At 56.3% G+C, this 19,004-nt stretch overlaps 1 protein-coding gene across 3 annotated transcripts in view; it reads right to left on the bottom strand.

Moving 5' to 3' along the window:
• The window catches only part of DOK4 (docking protein 4), a 39,372-nt gene that overhangs the window by 20,043 nt on the left and 325 nt on the right, over window positions 1-19,004 (bottom strand). For all 3 annotated transcript variants that reach the window (XM_024198380.3, XM_024198381.3, XM_024198382.3), the window contains exon 2: window positions 6,458-6,726. In XM_024198380.3, the coding sequence (XP_024054148.1) occupies window positions 6,458-6,523 (66 nt within the window). In that variant the 5' untranslated portion in view covers window positions 6,524-6,726. The remainder of the gene's footprint in view (window positions 1-6,457; window positions 6,727-19,004) is intronic.

Below are 19,004 nucleotides of genomic sequence, written 5' to 3'. Positions count from 1 at the left end.
GGCCAGACTGCAGCGAGCTTCCCCCCAGCAGTGCCCTGTCAGAGCCAGGCCAGACTGCAGTGAGCTTCCCCCCAGCAGTGCCGCACCGGAGCCAGGCCAGACTGCAGCAAGCTTCCCCCCAGCAGTGCCCCACCGGAGCCAGGCCAGACTGCAGCGAGCTTCCCCCCAGCAGTGCCCCGCCGGAGCCAGGCCAGACTGCAGCGAGCTCCCCGCAGCAGTGCCCCGCCGGAGCCAGGCCAGACTGTGCTGATCACATCTCCTCACGAGTTTGGTTTCGTATAACCAGACTTGCTCTGTGCCCTGTGTGGGAGGGAGCGCAGTGAGCATGAAGGATGAAAGTCTGTGTGAAACACCCAGGTTTCTGGGCAGCCCAGACGCAGGGAGCCAGAGCGCTGTAGCTTTGCAGACACATAACAAGCCCCCTGGGAGTGCAGCGGCTGTTTGGCACGTAGCACTTCCTCCCAGCCCGGTCGCCCAGGCCCGCCTCCGGCGAATCTCCGGCTGCTTCTAAGAAAACATCTTTACTGAGCTGTCTGGGAGAATTAGCCCCCGATGCAGATTTCAGAGCCCATGACACCCACAGCCAGTGAGGCTCCGAGAGCCGATTTGCAGAGGGGGCTGGACCAGGGAACACGGACTTCCCGCAACCTCAGCGCTCCCAGTGGGCCCAGTCCTGCAGCCCTCTGCACACAGAGCTCTGGCTTACAGGATCCAGGCCTGACTGTTTCTTGACTCCAAGGCGGGTGTGTCCCTCACACACCTCTGTCTGAGGAGTGTCTGCAGCACCTGGGGAAATGGAGAAGTGCCAGCCCCCGACAGGAACAGAAGCTCCTTTCAGATGGTCCCTGATAAGCAGCAGATGGGCCTGGCTCAGTGTCAGAAATGGGCTACAGCCCACTCACTTTGAGGCTACAGAGAAGACGACGATACCAGAGGCTTCTGTGAGTGGGATGCTAGTCTAGGTCTGGACACCGCTGGCCCCAGCCCTGCAGTAGCTAAGCACCTCACAGACACCAAGCAATGTGCCCATTTTACAGATGGGGAACCAAGGCCCAGATTAAGTGACAGAGCAAGGAACTGATCCCATGTGTCCTGTGCCGGTCATTTTCCCTGGCCCTGGCTGGAGTCAACCGCATTGTCCTGCCACATCCAACTGGCATTCAGCTCCTCTCAGCCTTTTATTTTAAAGGAGAAAAATAAATAATCAGGAACAAACTAAAATGAAGGCTCCACAAGAGAGAGCACAGTGTGTGCGTCATGCCGCTGCTGCATCCACAGTCAGCGCGCGTAGGAATTTAAAGGGGCAGTACTCAGAAAACAAAGGCACTGCAGTTTTGCAGCTCCATACACCACCGATGGCTTCAACGAGAGCAGGAGCCGGCTATCTGTGCTGGCCTGGGGTGCCTGTGACAGAGGCCCAGTGGGGGTTCGCTACTTTGCATCAGCAACTCGTCAGGCCGGGCATACTCACTACACCTAACACGCTGTGGTCATGCTATATATACCCCAAAGGTGGCATGTCATACGTCATTGGAAAACTAATAACTCACTGATCATTAATATTCTCGCACGATGTACGTCCGGTAAACCCCAAAGGACTTCAGAGATACATGCTGCAAAGATGTCCTTAAAATGTATTTGGCCTAAGCCACGCCTGTCGCAGACAAAGGAATGTGTTCCACCTGCTTGAAAGCATCTCTGATGTAAATTAGGCAACATGTGACCAGAGACAAGGAAGGTCCATTTACATAAAAGGTGAAGAAAGGCATCAGTAGGGGAGACAGCCTCAGCTACAAAGATAGGGGGTCGGAACCTCAAATGAGAAGCAATTGAAGCAACTGACTGTATACAATGTTACTGTATTACAGCAGTGAAGGAGTGAGGTCTTTTATAAAAGCCTGTGACGCACTGCTGATTATCATTGTAAAATGCAGACACTAACACTGTAGGAGGATTTATGGATCCTCACTGATATATTGTGCTTTAAAGTCTGCGACCAAACAAAGGGAGAAACAGGTTTTCTCCCAGACTGGAGGGGTGGCCGCTGTCTACCTGTCTCCAATGTAAATTAAGCAGCCTGGAATCAAAACGTCGGAAGTCCCTTTGCACACGCATCAGCAGGAGGATGGGACGTCCACAAGAAAGGAAGAGCAGCAGAAAGCTTGAAGAATGAACTTTGGGGTGATACAAGGGGGGTAAAAAGAAACCGGGGGGGCATCCATCACTTGGGGGATTCCAGAGGCCAGAGCTCTTAAAAATCACAGAGCGTTGGCTCCGTCGCCCAAAGAGGTTGATGTCTCCGGGAGCTGAGTGTAGGTGAGAAACCTACTTACCAGAGAGCAAGTGTGAAAAATCAGGACGGGGTGGCGGGTAATCAGAGCCTATATAAGAAAAAGACCCAAAAATCGGGACTGTCCCTATAAAATCGGGACATCTGGTCACCCTACTTACCAAAGACTGTCCCTTTCTGAAACCACGTTGTGCCTTAGAAGTGTATTTTAAATTCTGTTTGCTTGTAACCCCATCTATCTTTATTCCTTATACTTGGCATCACTTAATCCTCTCTCTGTTGGATTAAATAAACTTGTACTTTTGATCCAAACCAACCCAGCGCTGGGATTGAAATGAGGGTGTATGTCAAAGCCCAGTTACATTAACGAGCCGCACCGCACTGACTCTGTAAAGACGCAACCAACTTACCAACGTCTGTGAGTGTCCCAGGAGAGGGCTGGACACGACCCAGGCAGGCGGACTGGGGTAAATCTGGGACCGGGGGCAAGGCGATGGAGTCACTCTGCAAACAGTAACCAGGCAGTGGAAGCCAGGCTGTGACCCGCATGCTGGCGGCCGGGATCCAGGCTGTGAGCCACAGCAGCACAGCATTAGAGGCCCCCAGAACGGCAGGGCAGGTGAGGACAGAACCCCCTACTGGTCTGGGTTGAACCCCAAAACCTCACAGTGTCGTTAAGTGGCAGTAGCGGGCTATGCACGGTGCACGACCCAATGGGAGACACAGCCCGTCCTGAGGAGCTCACAATGGAAAGGGGCAGATAATGCCAACCAGGAGAGCCAGAGGCTGCTGCAGGCCCAGGTCGAGTTGTGTCCTTAGGAGGAGGCGGCACCAGGCCACTGCCCCATGCGTTAAGAGAGCGCGGCGGACACTCGGCTCTGCGCATCAGCACGGCCACCTGGGCTGGGCCGAGTCCTACCCAGTCCTGCAGAGGGCAGCACTCACCGAACAGCCCTCGCACGAGAGGCAGTACAAGGGCAGGGGATGTATCCCAGCCACACAGGGCTGGGGGACCCTCTCCCCACTCCCAGGCTGGCCCCGGGCCTACCCCTCAGAACCTCGCTCTCTTCAGCACCCGATGCCGGTGGCAGCACTTGGCCGACGCTCGCTGGCTTCACAGCAGCCGTGCCCCTTAAAGGAGGGCTTTGAATAAGGAGAGGGGAGCCTAGCACACAGGGACGGGGCGCCAGGAGCAGGAACCATGGGAAGGAGGCTGAGGCTGTCCCGGCATGGAAGATAGTCAGACGTTCTCCCTCCATCCAGAGGCGGGAGCAACGTTAGCCGCGCTTGGCCTCCCCGCTCAAGACGCCCGGCGTCCCCACAGCTGGGTCTCACCACCTCGGCTGCCCCCCCGGCTCCCTCCCCTGAAGCTGCACCAACGCTGGAGCAGCGGGGAGAGAATCGCTGACAGCTCCTGGCGTCGACAAGGCCCCCGTCAGATCCCGAGCATGCTGGGAAAGCTCCAGGCACGGCCACTGGTTTCAGACGCCTCCGGGGACCCACCCGGATGCCTCAAGCAGCCACTCTGGGAAAACGTTGGCCTGTCCCCCTCCCCCAGCTCTGGGGCTCCGTCTCCCCAGCTGCACAAGGGGGCTAGAGACCCATCTGAGAGGAGAGCTTGGGAGGCTGGGTCCCTCATGCCGGCGAAGGGCAGGTGAATGCGTTACAGAAGCACTAAGCCACGAAAGCTCTTTTGTCTCACTTTACCATGCCCAAGATAGACGCAGATCCACCACATGCACCCGGGCGGCTCCGGTCTGCTGGCTTGGCAGAAGGCCGCACCCACTCAGTGGCAAGAGGAAAGGATCGCAGCTGGCAATGGTCAGCAGGGCATGGCAGAGATCCGGCTGGCGCAGGGCCCTGGGGCTGACCGACCCACAAGGCCTTTCACCATGAGGTCGCCGGTTCAAATCGGCCCCAAGTCCTTAGTGAGCGACTGGCCTGGGAGACTTAGCGGGTTTCCCATGGGCCACGTTGCAACCGGCCGCCTTGTTGGCAGGAAATGCCAGGGAGCGTGGGGAGGCGAGACTCCGCTCTCACCCCGTAGGGCAGGGTGCAGGAGCTGCGGTGGGCACAGACTGGTGCCCAGCAGCAGTAACTCCACTTTAAAGCCAAGACCCACAGGCAGTCCCGCTGGAGGGCTGGAGCCCTGGATCCTGCAGCCCACCATGGGGCCACGAGCATAGATGCGGGAACAAACTGTACCCTGCGGCTGGGCCCAGGGGCTGCTGCAGCGCGGACGCTTGGGGAACATCGGGATGCTCGGTGGGCTCCCCACAGCTGCCGTTCCCCATGGGCGGGAGCCAGGGCAGCTGGGGCCGGGATGAAGAATGTGCCCAGACGGCGGCTGCAGGCGGGATGGCTGGGTGACATTATCTGGGGGTGATTTAGTGCTGGCCAGAGCCCAGGCACTGGGCACACCCTGCCCTCAAACAGCTCAGCCAGGCCCAGCTGCAACCCACCAGAGCTGAGATGTGGGGGCCCGGCTATTCCTGCCCTGCCAGTGCCCCGAAATCCCAACCCACCGCTCCCCTTTCTACCCCAGTGCTTGGGCCCAAACACCCAGCTCCGCTGATGCCCCTCAATCCTGACCCGCAGCCCCCCCATGCTATTCCAACCCTGGTCCCCCACACCAGCGTCCACCCTGCCCTGCCCCAGACCGGACTCCATCCCGAGCAGAGATGCCACTCACAGCCAAATAACCTGTGCGATGGCTTATTTCACATCCAGACCGAGATCTTGCCCTTGCCATGAACCAGGGTTTGACCTCCTTTTGCAGGGGGGAAAGGCCCGTGCGCCGCCCCACGGCTCCACCCAGCGCCAGGCTGGGGGTTTCTTTGTCTCAGCAACTGCAGTTTGGCCCCTTTAAGAACGGATCCCGGTACGGAGCCCTCTCCATTGAAATGCGAAGCACACCGGCTCTCCATCAACTCTGCCTAAAATATGGGTCAAGCCAACCAGCTTGGGAGCCCCGGTCACGTGGGATCACCTGCATCTCGCCTGACAAAAATTGAACTGCTCTTTGGGGGAGGGGCAGGGTGGAGCAAGAACTTGCACCTCCTCTACCAGCAGCTCCCCCTGCCATCCCTGCGCCTCGAGCAGCCTCTGCCTGCCGCTGGCTCCGGAGAGGCACAGAGCTCCTGGGACTCGGGCCATGCAGCGAGCGTGATTCCCGTAAGCAGATCAACGACCCCGGTTCTCTCGCTAAGGACCCAATCCTTGGAAATCACCTCAAGGCCCCACTGCAATCCATGGGAGCAGAGCATGCCCAGCTTTGGGCCCCAAATCAGTGACCTGCTAACACATCCCACCCTGCCTCCCATCCCCCTCAGGGCTACAGGGAAGTACAGCACCATGTACGCCTCCCCCACCCCCGACTTCCACCCACACACTCCTCCGCCTGCACAACCAACCTCCCAGGGATCCCAGGCAATGCACAGGCTCGGGACCCAACGGGCAACTTAACTATTCCCTAGCCGGTGCTGACGTCATGTGCAAACGCAGCCAGTGGCATGGAAGGGGCCCAGGGGCGACCAGGGTGTAGGGATCTAAGCTGGGTTTGGCCGCTAGGCCTGAATCGTGGCTTTAAATCCGCAGCCTGCCCTGTCTGGACAGCACGAGCACAAACCACAGTGCCAAATTCCTACTGAATTACACAGAAAGCAACAAGTGCAAAACCATCTTCTCGCCTCTCTCCCCTTAGCCTATAAATAACCCAGGGGGTCAGGTGCTTTTTTCCAAAAAAATGATCCAGGCACAGCTTGTCTGCTGGGCTGATCCAAATTCAGCCGAGTTTTGCTCTCGGAGGGAGATTCCTACAGCTGAATTCAAAGGACAAGCCCCCCTCGCCTTCCCCCAGTGGAAACCCCACAGCTGCAACTTTACCCGTCCCCAGAATGACCAGCGACAGCGGCCAGCCCCCTCCCCACGGCACAGGAGTCCTGGGGACGGGCGCTCAGAGCCAGCTGGGGTTGAGGAGGATGCTCGGGCATAACCCAGAGACAGAATCTCGAGCGAGGATGCTCTCAACACAAAAGAGGGACTGGGGGGGGGGGTCTTTCTGCATTTTGCAGCTGCCCCGGTGTTTCAAAAGCAGGGAGAAGGGGGGGGAGAGACCTTCAAAGCTAATGATAACGAATCACGCATCACAATCCCCTCCCCACTTACCCCCAATTTCCTGCTCTTCATTTTCACGTAGCCCTGTTTGACGATGTCGTTAAAATTCGTAGCCATGGCGTAGCCCTCTGCAGCCGGGATCCACTCCCAAGGAGCTCCAGGCTTTTTCCTAGCCTGCTTTCCTTCCGTCTGTCTTCCTTCCCCCCCCCCTCGCTCCTCCTTCTGCGTTCACCTGTTTTCAGATCCTCCCCGGGGTCCGGGTCGGGGGCCTCCTCAGCATTGTCCTAGCAGCCTCATGCTCCCCTCCTCCCCGGCACTGGCTGTAAAATAAAAATGACAGATAGATTAGAGATAGTGACATCCCCCCTCCCGCTTTTCTCTTTCTGGCTGAACCATTCGGGAAAAACCAAGGTGCATCATACAGAAGAGGAGAAATGGAACAGTCCAGTTGTTAACCCCTCGATTCTTCCTCGAGATGCACAAGGACCAACTTTCTCCATGCCTGTGAATCTGCTGCGGCTCCAAGAGGGGAACCGGGACAGGTGTGTGGGGATGAGACTTGGCAGCAGGGATGTAATAGGGGCTAGCTCCAGGCTGCTGCGGGCCCTGGAGAAATCATCTCTGAGGAAGGCTCTCCAGAGCTTTAACGCATATCAAAGCGCAAGGGTCGCTGCAGGGCAGCAGGAGGTTTGAGCTCATAAATAATGACATCATCTCACAGATCTACAGCCCTTTTCGTCTCCAAAGATCCCAAAGCACTCCGACCAACTGCAGAAGCCGACTGTACCCCAAGTCAATCCATCTACCACTGACCCTGGCAGCCAGGAAAGTGAGGGCAGAGATGGCACACACGCCATAGTGACCTACCAGCTGATCAGGCCTGGACGCTTCTGACAAACAGGGGATCAAGCCCCCAAACGATGTGTCGCTTGTTCCTCTCGGACAGATCTTTTTTTAAAATATACCTTCGCACCACTTGTATGCCTTTTCATGCCAGTCAAATCTCCTTGCATCGAAATGCAGCCACCTCTGGGGTGGAACACAAGAGCTGTCTGACAGCGTACAGAAAAGGCCCGTCTACGTTGCGAGAGCAACCAAGTCACAACACGGTGTCGTGTCTGAAACATTGTTCCACCTCATAGCACGGACAGGACCTAAGCATGCCTTTCAGTCTGCCATGGCCCCAATATGGAAAGAAATGCCCGAGGAACCCCCAAAATGACAGGCACCTAAACATTGTGTATGTAGGAAACAAACTATGTGGGCTTCCCTCCTTTAGCATCAATCACTCACTAGAACCTCTGGAGCACGAATTTTTATTTCTGTCAAATAATTCTCCGAGAGTGGGGAATGTAGGACATTTTGGGATTAAAATGAGTGACATTTGTTAGATACCAGCCCAAGCATATCTGATCCCATGTCACTGAACTGTGCGGCAGGAGGGCTGCGGCAGACACGGGTTTAGGTCCCATCTACACGACAAGGCACAACAATATTGGAACTGTCAGGAGACAAGTGGGATGTAGCCAGGTCGAGTGACCCAGCTGATTTTCTATTGTAAGCGGGCCCATAGGCTGCACACGACACTTTAGGACAGGAAGTGCAGAATGACACTACATTGAAGGGGGGGGGGGGGGGGGGAGACACGGATGACTTACGCAAGCACAACAGAATTACGCTGTTTGGAATAGGACCGGGATGCTGGAGCGAATGCCCCGGCTTTTAGGAAAAGCGTTGTGGGGTCTTTCATGGCCAGAAGGGGTCAGCGCTAGGAACTCCCATTCAAAAGAATTGCTGACACTACAAGGGAGTGACCAACATACAGTTTGCTGCCCTGAGACGGAGTTATGGGCACAAGCACGGAGAGGCTGGCACCATGACCGGATTACCAACCCCAGGAGAAAGCAGACAGTGCCAGAATCCCACGGCCAGAGACGGGAGGAAGATGCCAGCACATGGACAGATGGCACAGAACAATTCCTGGATCTCCCCCCCGAGAGGCGCTCGCTTCTATCCAGTGCTGCCATGCACTGCCAGGGTGGCTACGGGCCACTGCTACGTTACCAGCCCTCGTGCACACACGGGGCCAAACTGCAAACAGCTGACACGCCAGCAGTCCCGGCGGGGCCAAAGGGGCTGCTTGCGTTTGTGAAATGATCATAACGTGGGTTTTATTTTTTTCCTCTGTTTTCAGGGAGGGAAGCCGGTCACTGAAGGTTTGCTGCTCAGAGCTCTCCAGGCGTCACAGACACACCCTGCTTCTTTCCGCTGGGGAGCGGAGCCGGCAGGCAGCCCTGCACCGAGCAGCGCTCTGCATATCTAGCGCCAGGGTGGAGTAACGGCACAGAGCAGGATCACGTTACTGGCCTCGGGGTGCATAACCGGTGCCAACGTTGTATTGCTAGCTCCGGGGTGGATGGGTTAGTAGCGCCAAGGCTGGGTTACCAGCAGCTGGGTGGATTTCCTGGCGCCAGAGCTGCTTTAGCGAATCAGAATCGGGTTCCCAGGGCAGATCCTGGTGCCAGGAGTGAGAGAACAGCACCAGGGAGGCGTTCTTGGCATGAGGCATGAATCGTCAGAGCTTTTAACACCACAGCGGGGTTCCCGGCGCCAGGTAGACGAGCGAGGCGAGGGTGGGACGGGGACACCAACGTCTGTGCCATGAGGTTCTCTCTGCCAGAGCTGACAGCAGTGCAGCATTAATGAATCTCTCCGAGACCTCGAGTTCCTAATGAGGAACAGATGGGATGGCCTGTTTGGCACATTCAAGCAACGAGAGTGGAAATGCAAAGAGCTCAAGTGTGGTTCTGCAGATTTCCACCTGGAGCATCCGTTCACCCATCCATCTCGGCACATCTTCTTCCTGTCCAACCATCCACCTCTCTGTTGTCCCTCAAGACCTCTAGCCTGTCTCCGTGGACCCTTAACACCACTGAATTGCAACCCTCCCTGCTCTGACATTTCCCTCTCTCCCTTTTCTTTCATCGCCTCCTCCTTTTTGGCTTTGTCTCTCTCTCTTATGAAGCCTGACACTAATATGCTACCTCTGGGGGAGAGCGAAGTCAGGGACTGAATTGGAAACAAATGTCATGGTAATCTCCCAAGCTACAAACCAAGCCCCACCCCCTGGACGCTCAAACTAGACTCCACTCACAGCAGGCTCCATAATTTGTGAGACTGTTTCCTTTACTGCATGCCTTGATCAGCCGTGAAACAGCTGACAGTTAACCAGCCATTGTTAGGTTTCAGAGTCAACATCTCATCATCATCATCTCATTCAGATGAATGGGAAAGTTCAGGCTGCCCAAGGCAGATATCGCTACCCCACTCACACTCTGGTCCCACTTTGAAAGTTCTTGGCAATCACAAGGGATTTGAGACTTTTTAAAAAAGGAAACTTAGATCCGGGTGCACAAGTCCCAGCACACCAAGCCACTGCCACCCAGCTCGCTTGGTCAGTAACACCTGGCATTTGAGACGCCCTCTAAGAAAACACAATAGAAATGTTTCACAGATAAACCTTCACTGTTACATCATTATTCTGTGTAGGGATGGGCAAACTGGCCTGGGTAGAATAAGAACCAGCCCAAAATTACTCATCCCAAACCTTCTTAACTCGCATTTTAACTCATTTTTCCTCTACTGTGCTACCTGGTTTTGGCTAGGGCCAGAAGTGGAACTGCTGTTAATGGTTTTTCTCTCTCAGTTTTCCAACCCAGCCGCAAGCAGGCAGCATCAGAGACTCAGCAGCGTGCTCCGTGGGCTGTGTACACTGGAAATGGAGATGCCTGTTTTCTGCCTCCTGCACTTTTACATTTCTAAGAAATTCATCTACTTGCAGAGGCAGCAGCCATATTGCTCTCAGAGCTGCTGCTGCAGCCTGTTCCAGAGGGGAGGCACACACCATGCTCTTTCTGACTGAGACTTTACTTTTGTTCTTTCTTTGCATTGTTGTTCCTTAATCAAACAAAGGAAACCATTTAATACAGGAAGTGTGCAGCTGCCCATTCAAGCTCTCAGGCTTCAGGGACGTTTAGATCCAGATCTAAACTCTGTGATCCACAAGTGTCTCAACAGGAAATCTGCAGAGCGAAGAGCCTCTGAGAACTCCGGGAAGCCCCTGACCACCTGGACACTTATCTGACCAGAACCTATACAGCTTTTGGCAAGAGGAGAGGGCTGGGAGGGGGAAGGGGTGAATCCTTCTTTAGCCCAATCCTGGATTGTTGTTGTAAGAGGCCCCGTTATCTTGTGAAACGGGCTCTGTTTTACCCCAGCGCAGTCCTGTCTGCAACACACATTTCTCTTGCCTTTAAGACATAAAAGATGTGGGTGGTTCTTGTTTGTTTTTTTAAGGGACACTGTCAAAAGAGGGGAGGGGGGGAAACCTACCAACAATTTCCCCTTTTTTCCTGACACCCATTGTGATTCCCTAGCTGCCTTATATCCCGAAGACAAAGGCTTCCACGACTGTTTCCTGGAACAGGCAAACAGCAGCAAACCACTGACGGCAGCTCAGCATTTATGCCCAACCCTACAGCAACAAACTAGGGCGTGCCGCAGCCCATACCTCTGAGCATCGCTACAAGCCAGTGCGTGGCACTCTGTCCTTAGGTGCAACCCTACAATAACAAACCAGTACACGGAGCCTATGACCAACCTGGCAGTGACAAACCTCTGATGCAGCTCAGGGTTTATGAGCCCCTCTACAATAGCAAACTAATGCATGGACCGCACGGTTCATGACTAACCCTACCATAATAAACCAGTGGGGCTCACATGGGATGAAGGGGAAAAAACAACGGAGACAAGGAAACAGGGCTCGTTTTCCTGCCTCTGAGGGGCGTTCCGCTGTTATGAAACATGCCGTCCCCTACACGTTTGAGAGAGCTGTACGCAATTATCTTCCAAGTCAGCGTCTGCGAGTCTGCGGCCACGGCCCCACACAGCGTACGGCCACGTGTGGTTTTCCCCGCGTGCTCTGAATAAAGCACTCGCAGCGATGGGGGGGTTTGCCGAGCACACCCAGCGCTGGTGAACGGGCGCCAGATCCAACAGCCCTAGAGACGAGAGGCCTCCGTGCCCAAGAAAGGCGCGGGGCAGTGCCAGCTTCCCCGTGGGCAGTCACTCTGCCCAGTGCTGCTGCTGAGAGCAGACACCGGTCGTGATCCCGGAGTGTGGGGGGGTGGGGTGATGTTCATTCCCAAGAGCCCGATCCTGACAGGTGCCGGGCTCCCCGCACGCTCCACAAAGCCAAAAGGGAACAATGACAGTCAGGCATCAAACTCATTTCCTATGGGCCCCCAAGCAGCCGGGAGACAGCAGTGATAGCCCAGCCCTGAAGAAGAGCCCGGTGGAAGCTCGAAAGCTTGTCTTTCTCACCCACAGAAGTTGGTCCTCGCCCACCTTGTCTCTCTCAAGGATTGTAGACTGTGCCCATCACCGCGGTATCTGAGCTATCACGTCCTGCGGCCAGTCTACCTAAGGCCGTAGTCTTGGGCCACTCCTAAGGAAGCAGCAAGCGTCTCGCTTTCTTCCTAAAGGCAACCGCCATCTACCGCACACAACAGCCTGCCTGCACCAGCCCAGCTGGAGCCGCTCACAGCAAGTCACGGAGGCTGCACGTTAAATAATTCATGCAATTCAAAGCGATCATAAAAACCAACAGAATTACTCAGAAGCCAAACAGCGCCGGCTCCGCTTTGCGTGGCGGCGGTGCTGCGGCTTGGGTCTCCGTTCCAGGGGCCACGGCAAGAGAATTCCAAAGCTGGTCTCGACCAAAGGTGGGGAAACCTAGGCCCTAGCTGGGAACGGAGCGCGTGACCCGCCGGCGGTGCAGTGGGGTCTAAACGCTGATTGCATCGGCAAACCACGTGGCTCATACTCAATTCAGTGCCTCAGCAGGTAAGAACCTGTCTTCACTGCTGGCTGGCACATGATTCCTGTTAATTGGTTCAGCCCAATATCGATGCTGCAAAATGACACTATGGCGAATAATATCAAGCTTTTCTATAGGTCAGTATCATTATCCCCATTTTACAGATGGGGAAACTGAGGCACGGAACTATGGTGTGACTTGCCCAAGGTCACCCAGCAGGCCAGTGGCAGAGACAAGAATAGAACCCAGGTCTCCCAAGCCCAGATCGAGTGCTCTATCCACTAGGGCAGCCTGCCTCTCACATAGAGAACTCTGGAAGCCCAACACTAATGACATGACTCTAATTGTGCCTGACTAGCTGAGCAGGCCATTCCTCCTCCTTCTCAGACCTTCCTGTGGCAGAACGTCCCACAATGCATTGCCCCATGTTGCGGCTGCCACGTGCGTACATCTTCTAGGCGTTCTCGCCATTGCCAGGACGCCGTGGGGTTCCTGCCCCGATTTTCCCAGATGCACGGCTACAAAGAGGAAGTGGGGTAGCTGAGGATACACGCTGTAGACAGACACACAGTTGTGTTGTAAAACACAGCTGTTGTGTGCAGTGGCGGATTAGCCGCTGGGCGGATTAGCCCCTGTGCCCAGGGGCCCCAGCCAATTGGGGGGCCCCAGAAAAATGGGCACCCCTGTGCCCCAACCCACTCCGCCTATCCGGGGAGCGGAGGCTTGCCCCGGGTGGGCGGGTGGAGCAGGGGAAGCCCGCTGGAGCACGGGAGGGGGGAAGCTGGGGCGGGGGATAATGCAGGCAGAAGGGGCCCACACTTGCTCTGGCCAAGGGCCCACAAAACCCTAATCCGCCCCTGGCTGTGTGGACCCCTCACCCAAGCTGGTTGGAACCAAGTCAGAGGCGAGAATCCTAAACCGGTTTTGAGTGCAGTGGAGACAGGACTTTAACACTGTGGTTTGCTCATGCAGCGAGGGGCATTAGGGGATTTGAGCAGCAGCATTAATAGGGTGAAATTAACAGGGAGAAAAGGCTTAATGTCAGGGAAAGCGATCTACTCGGCGTTTACCCTAGAACAATTACCATGTCAGGGAGCCCAGGAACGTCCCACCGGGACTCCTTTATAATACAGCAGTGCCTGGACCACTTGAGAACCAACAGCATCATCTCGACTGTGTAGCCCCACGTTACCAAATCACGCGACAGCCCTGGGCGGTACTTCTACAACCATCTGCTTTAGCTGCATCGGGCATTTCCGGGTTGCAACCAGCTCTCCCAGCAGGCCTGGCTTTCTAACAGGACCCCAGACTCCGAAAGGGAAGGGGTGGGAACCCCACTGCGCAGCGCCTTTGAATTGGATCTGGCCAGAGCGCTGGTAGCCGTGCAATAGAGAATGAGCTACAGCAGGGGAAGGAGTCAATGGGACAAAAAGGGTCTGGTCAGGAGCCCCAGAACATATATTGCTTGGCCAGGTCTGTTGCTTCCTGAATGTCCTGGGCTCAGCTGCACACGGACGGGGAGGAACAAAAGGTCCCCGGACGCAGTGCTACGTACCAAGCACCGTGCGCCCGTGTTCACTCTCACTGACCCACGGCAGGGCACGGACGAGGCTGGTCCAGGCTCTCGGGTCCTCAGAATCCTGCCACCCACCCCAGGCAGGTGCCCAGCTGCATTAGGAGGCGTGGGCTCAGTACAAACCTCTCTCACTCCACCCAGAGAGGAGCAGGAGACAAAGCCCGGAGAGGAGCCCGCTGGCTGGATTTCCTTCCCGGGCTCTGGATCAGGATTCAAACAGCCTCCGTCGTGTCTATTCCCCTGCCAGGAGGTGGCCTGGACATCTCTGCCCAGCGAGGCCCCTGCATTTTGGCCCTGACACTGCATGTGACCTGCCCTCTCTTTCCCTAGAGGCACGTCATTATCCAGCAGCAAGCCAAGGTGGCCAGGAGCCTCTCCTCTGGAAGCCCCCACAGCAATGAGCACAGCTGAGACACCAAAAAGCTGCCCCCTCCCAGACATGGAATAGCTCCCCCCCCCCCAAATCCAGGTCATCATGAGAACAGCAGGGGAGCTGGGAAGGCAGAGTGAAGCCGCCTGTCTGGATTCACTGTCCCCCAAGCCCCAGCATCCGCGACAGCCGCTGCTCGGAAGGGAGGGGAGCCGGAAAAGCCGACCCGCAATCTCAGCTCCGGATGCAAGAAGCTGGAGCAGGGGCCGACTCCACCGGGCCAGGGCTGCGCTGAGCTACGGAGCTATCGAACCACTGCCTCAGCAGCTGGAGCAGCCGGGGACCGGGGTGAGCTCAGGGCAGTGAGAAGAGAGGCCAGCACGCAGGTGTGGAGGGGCTGTGCAGAGAGACAGCGGCAAGGGGCGGGAGGAGGCAGAGAACACGAGGATGCTGTATCTGAGGGAAAGGGGGGAGAATCGGATGGGAAATGCACAGAGGGAGCAGTACAGCTCCCCTAAGCTCTAGAGGTCGGGCTGGCGAATGCCTCTCAGAGAAACCAAGCTTCTGAATCTCATCCACTCCCTATTTGTGCAAACCATTAAACCACCTCACAGGCGCTCAGCATGGGCCGCCTCTGCTCAGGTGAGAGCCACTTGTGCTAGAGCAGAGGGTAGTGTGGGGCACAGGGATGAACTGAGGGGCATCTGCAGGGGTACGGGAGAGAAGCCTGGGGCTGGGGTAACAGGGGGGCTGCAGGGCAAGACTGAGGGGCATTGGTAGAGCTGGGTGGGGGCCCAGAGCTGGGATAGCAGGGGGGGCTGCAGGGCAGGACGGAGGGGCATTGGCTGAGCTGGGTTGGGGCCCAGAGCTGGGATAGCAGGGGGGCTGCAGGGCAGGACGGAGGGGCACTGGCAGAGCTGTGTAAGGGAATTTTGCACAGCGCCTGTCTGGCCCCCTATGCCGGTGTGCAGGCAAATCCATCAGCCCCTTGATTTCACAGCACCCGTTTAGAGCCTGCTCCGCTCGTGTGCAGCCGGGAGGGTTCGGCCCCCGACTTACACACGCGCAGAACTGGAGTCACAGCAGCAGAAGGCGCCCATGAGCGACAAGTCAAAGGGGAAACCCTGCAGGGGCATCTCTGCAAATGGAGACCAGCGGCTTCCAAAAAGCAAGACCTCAACGCCCATGGCACACGTGCAGCCAGTCCAAGCTTGTGAGAGCAACACCGGCCAGTGCGGGCTTTAGATTGTAAACACCTTCTGGCAGGGCCCTGGGCCTGTCTTCTACACCTAGGTGACTTGTAACCGGTTCCAGATCACGATGTCTAGAGCACCCAGAACGGGAGGGTCTGGCAGTCCCCAGGCGCTGCCACCTGCCCGACACACGAGTGATTTCCCCTTGTGGCACAGGACACTATCATCATGCTGCTGCTGCAGGGGGTATAGGGAAGGGGGTATTTCCCCCTTACAGCTTGTTCATGGAGTAAGAAGGGACTGGGGGGAATTTGATGTAAGCGGGGGTGTCTCCAAACCAGGAGACGAGCCCGACCAGCTGGGACACGAGAAACAGGAGCCTCCCAGCCGAGGCTGGCTAGTTTGCTGGTTGTTGGGTTTGGCGTGCAGGTGCTGGGTGGTGTTGGTGGCCTGTGATGTACAGGAGGTCAGCCTGGATGATCAGGTTGTCCAGTCTGGCCTTAAACTCTACGATTCCAGAGTCAACTTCTCAGGCTGTGTAGCTCACACTTCACCAATGTGCAGCAGGTTTTGTTACAGGCAATGAGCGCAGATTTTCGAAGGGGCCCATATACCTCAGCGTGGTTGGACTCCTTACATGGACAGCTCAATACAGTGAGCTAACAGTCCCACGGGCCTCTCTATAACAAAGGTGGGCACCGTGTAGAACACCTCCAAGAGCCAGAACCCCTTTGCAGGACTGTAAGGAGGACGACGCGGGTCCTGCTTGCCTACAGAGTCTCCATTCGGCAGGCCTCTGGGTCTCAGTCTCTCCTCCGCTTCCACTCAAGCCTAGGTTTTGAGAAGAGGAGGGAGACGGCCGGGGCGTGACTAGGGCTCAGAGGATGGAGTTATGACACTCACTGAACATGGTTGGATTCAGTGGGGATGAAGTTAATTGGGTGCTATGGAAATGAGTGAGGAGCTCTCGAATTTCCAGAACATTCTGCCTGCTCTGGAATTCCAGAGGTGGTCTGGAGAGAGGGCGGGGTCAATCCAGGGGATCGAAAACTTCTCCTCTTCCATGCGGGAAGGCCAAATGCAGCCGGGCCATCAGGACGAATCCTGGATCGCGGGCTGCAATGAACTGGGGCAGCAGTCTGCCATGGGAGGGATGGCAGCCCCAGTGCAGAGGATTTTTAATGCTACACACCACAAAGCACTAAGGACTCTCCCATAGAGAACAATCCTGTACTGGAGAACTGGACCGGACAATAACGCGTCTCTCCTGTCTCTGACATCTATGTTTCACAGGGTTAGCCTCTGACAGGCCTCCAGTCTGGGTCAGCCTACACTGCGGCAGAATCTCAAGCGCTCTCTCTAAAGCCTCCAAGAGCAGCTGCAGCCGTCTGGTGGGTCACCCCCGGAGACACCCCTCTACGGACAGGGGTGTCCTTGGAAGAGACACAAGGGGCTGTTGTTGGAAGCAGCAAGCACTCCTTCACCCGCTCAACCCTAGTGAGGTATCCTAGGGCAGAGAGTGGGACCTTTCCCTGTCACCTGCCTTCCAGCCACTAACTGATGGAGCTTAGGAAGGAGCCATGGGTCATGTCCACTGCAGGGTTCTGACACCTTCCTCTGGAAGCCAGGTGCTAGCCCCGGTCAGAGCCAGGCTCCCAGCCTAGACCGAACACTGGTCCCATGCAGTAGGGCTGGGTTCCTCTCCAGCCCGGCTCCCTTTGACCCCAGAGAATCCTGTACCTGGGCTCTTCCTGGGCGGATTGTTTTCTAAACAAACACTATTGCCAAGGAATCCTGCAGGTTAACCAATAACCTTGGGAGAGAAAAGAGCCCGCAGCAGGGTGATCTTATCTTATCAGAGGCCTTTGGAAATGCCTAGGCAGGGCTCCCGCTGTCTCTGCTGTGGGCCCCCTACCCCCAGCACAGTGATCTTATCAGGGTTTCTCTTGCCCTAGAAAAGTAAAAACCACACATCCAGCTGTCTGCTCCCCGGGTCCCGTCCTATCACCGGCCAGGGACGTCAGCAGGGTTTGTGAAAACTGTGCTGCCCACACCCTTATTGTCTCCACTGCAGAGTCACCTCCTAAAGCAACGTGATCTTATCAGGGTGTGACCCACAAGGCGGTGGGGAGAGCGGGTACAAGGTTCCTTAAGTCATGCCCTGGGAGAGAGGGGGGACTCCGGCTGTGAACCCTGCAGCTCTCTGTGATGTGGGACCCCGTCTCTCAAGCAAGCCGGATGGAACAACCCCAAGTGGGACCCAGCTCACATGTCCGCAGCCATGGGAAAAGTTGCAATGCAGGGTCCCTGAGGTCCTGGGAAATGCACCTTCATCCCCTGGCTGTGTCACTGCCTCAAGGAAAAGCACCAATCAAGTTCTGCCCCGATTCCATCCTGCCCACTCACAGGCTCTGCCTCTGCCGCACTTTGTGACCTTGGGCAAATCACTAACTGCTCTGTGCCTCAGTTTCTCCGTTGGCGCAATGAGGATAATACCACCCAGAGGTCTTAATTCGTTCCCGAGTCCGAAGTGCTTTGAGATCCTAGAATGGACGGTGCTATGGAGAGACAGAGCATTACTGCCACTCTCCTCACCTGGTCCCTCTCTAAGCACAGCTCACCACAACCAACAGCCCAGAGAGGCAGGCTCCTGGCCTGCTGTCACTGAGGACAGCACAGGAGCGGGCACCCAATCAACTCAGCAAGACTCAGCACGGGAAAAGCTCCTCTCTGACACACAGCAAAACAGGAGGGACTGGGACTGTGGGCTAAGTGAATTAGGAGCAATCAGTGATGTGATCACCCAGGGGTCACAGAGGAAACCCCCCATCCGGAGCACCTTTCTGGAGGAACTACCCACCGCTCTGGTGTTGGGGTGGAAGGACTGCTCCAACCTGGGAAACCTTTAGCAAGGGGTGAAATACAGAGCTCCCAGGAGAGAGGTTTCTTTCCTGGGGCTACTTTAGAAAGAGGAGACAGGCCAACTCCCTGGTGTGAGCTGACAGACCCCTAAGAGGAGAGAACTTCATCAGGCCCATGGTGTTAGACAGAGGGGAAAGGTCTGGGGGGCCATTAGAAGGGGAGTTGTGGACTCTTTCTCCAGCTCTGGGCTCCTTTAAAAAGAAACAGCCCCAAGGCCTCTACATCCTGCTGTAAAGAAACAGCCCCTCTACACCCAGCTGTTGGGATGGAAAAGAGCAGCCTGATCCGGGTCCCCTATAGCAGGGGATGTGGCAGTGGGTACCCCAGGGGGTGCCCTGATCCAGGTCACCTATAGCAGGGATGGGGCAGTGGGTACCCCAGGGGGTGCCCGATCAGGGTCCACTATAGCAGGGGCAGGGGCGGTGGTAGGGTGACCAGGCAGCAAATGTGAAAAATCGGGACGGGGGTGGGGGGTAATAGGAGCCTATATAAGAAAAAGATCCCAAAATCGGGACTGTCCCTATTAAATCAGGACATCTGGTCACCCTAGGCAGTGGGTACCCCAGGGGGTGCCCCGATCTGAGTCCACTATAGCAGGGAATGGGGCAGTGAGTACCCCAGGGGGTGCCCCGATCCGGGTCCCCTATAGCAGGGGATGG

The sequence above is a fragment of the Terrapene carolina genome, unplaced genomic scaffold (genome assembly GCF_002925995.2).
Source record: "Terrapene carolina triunguis isolate 2854851 unplaced genomic scaffold, T_m_triunguis-2.0 Scaffold130, whole genome shotgun sequence".
Lineage (NCBI taxonomy): Eukaryota > Metazoa > Chordata > Testudines > Emydidae > Terrapene > Terrapene triunguis.
The sequence above is the reverse complement of the archived record's forward strand: the minus strand, read 5'-3'. Positions and strand labels throughout refer to the sequence as shown.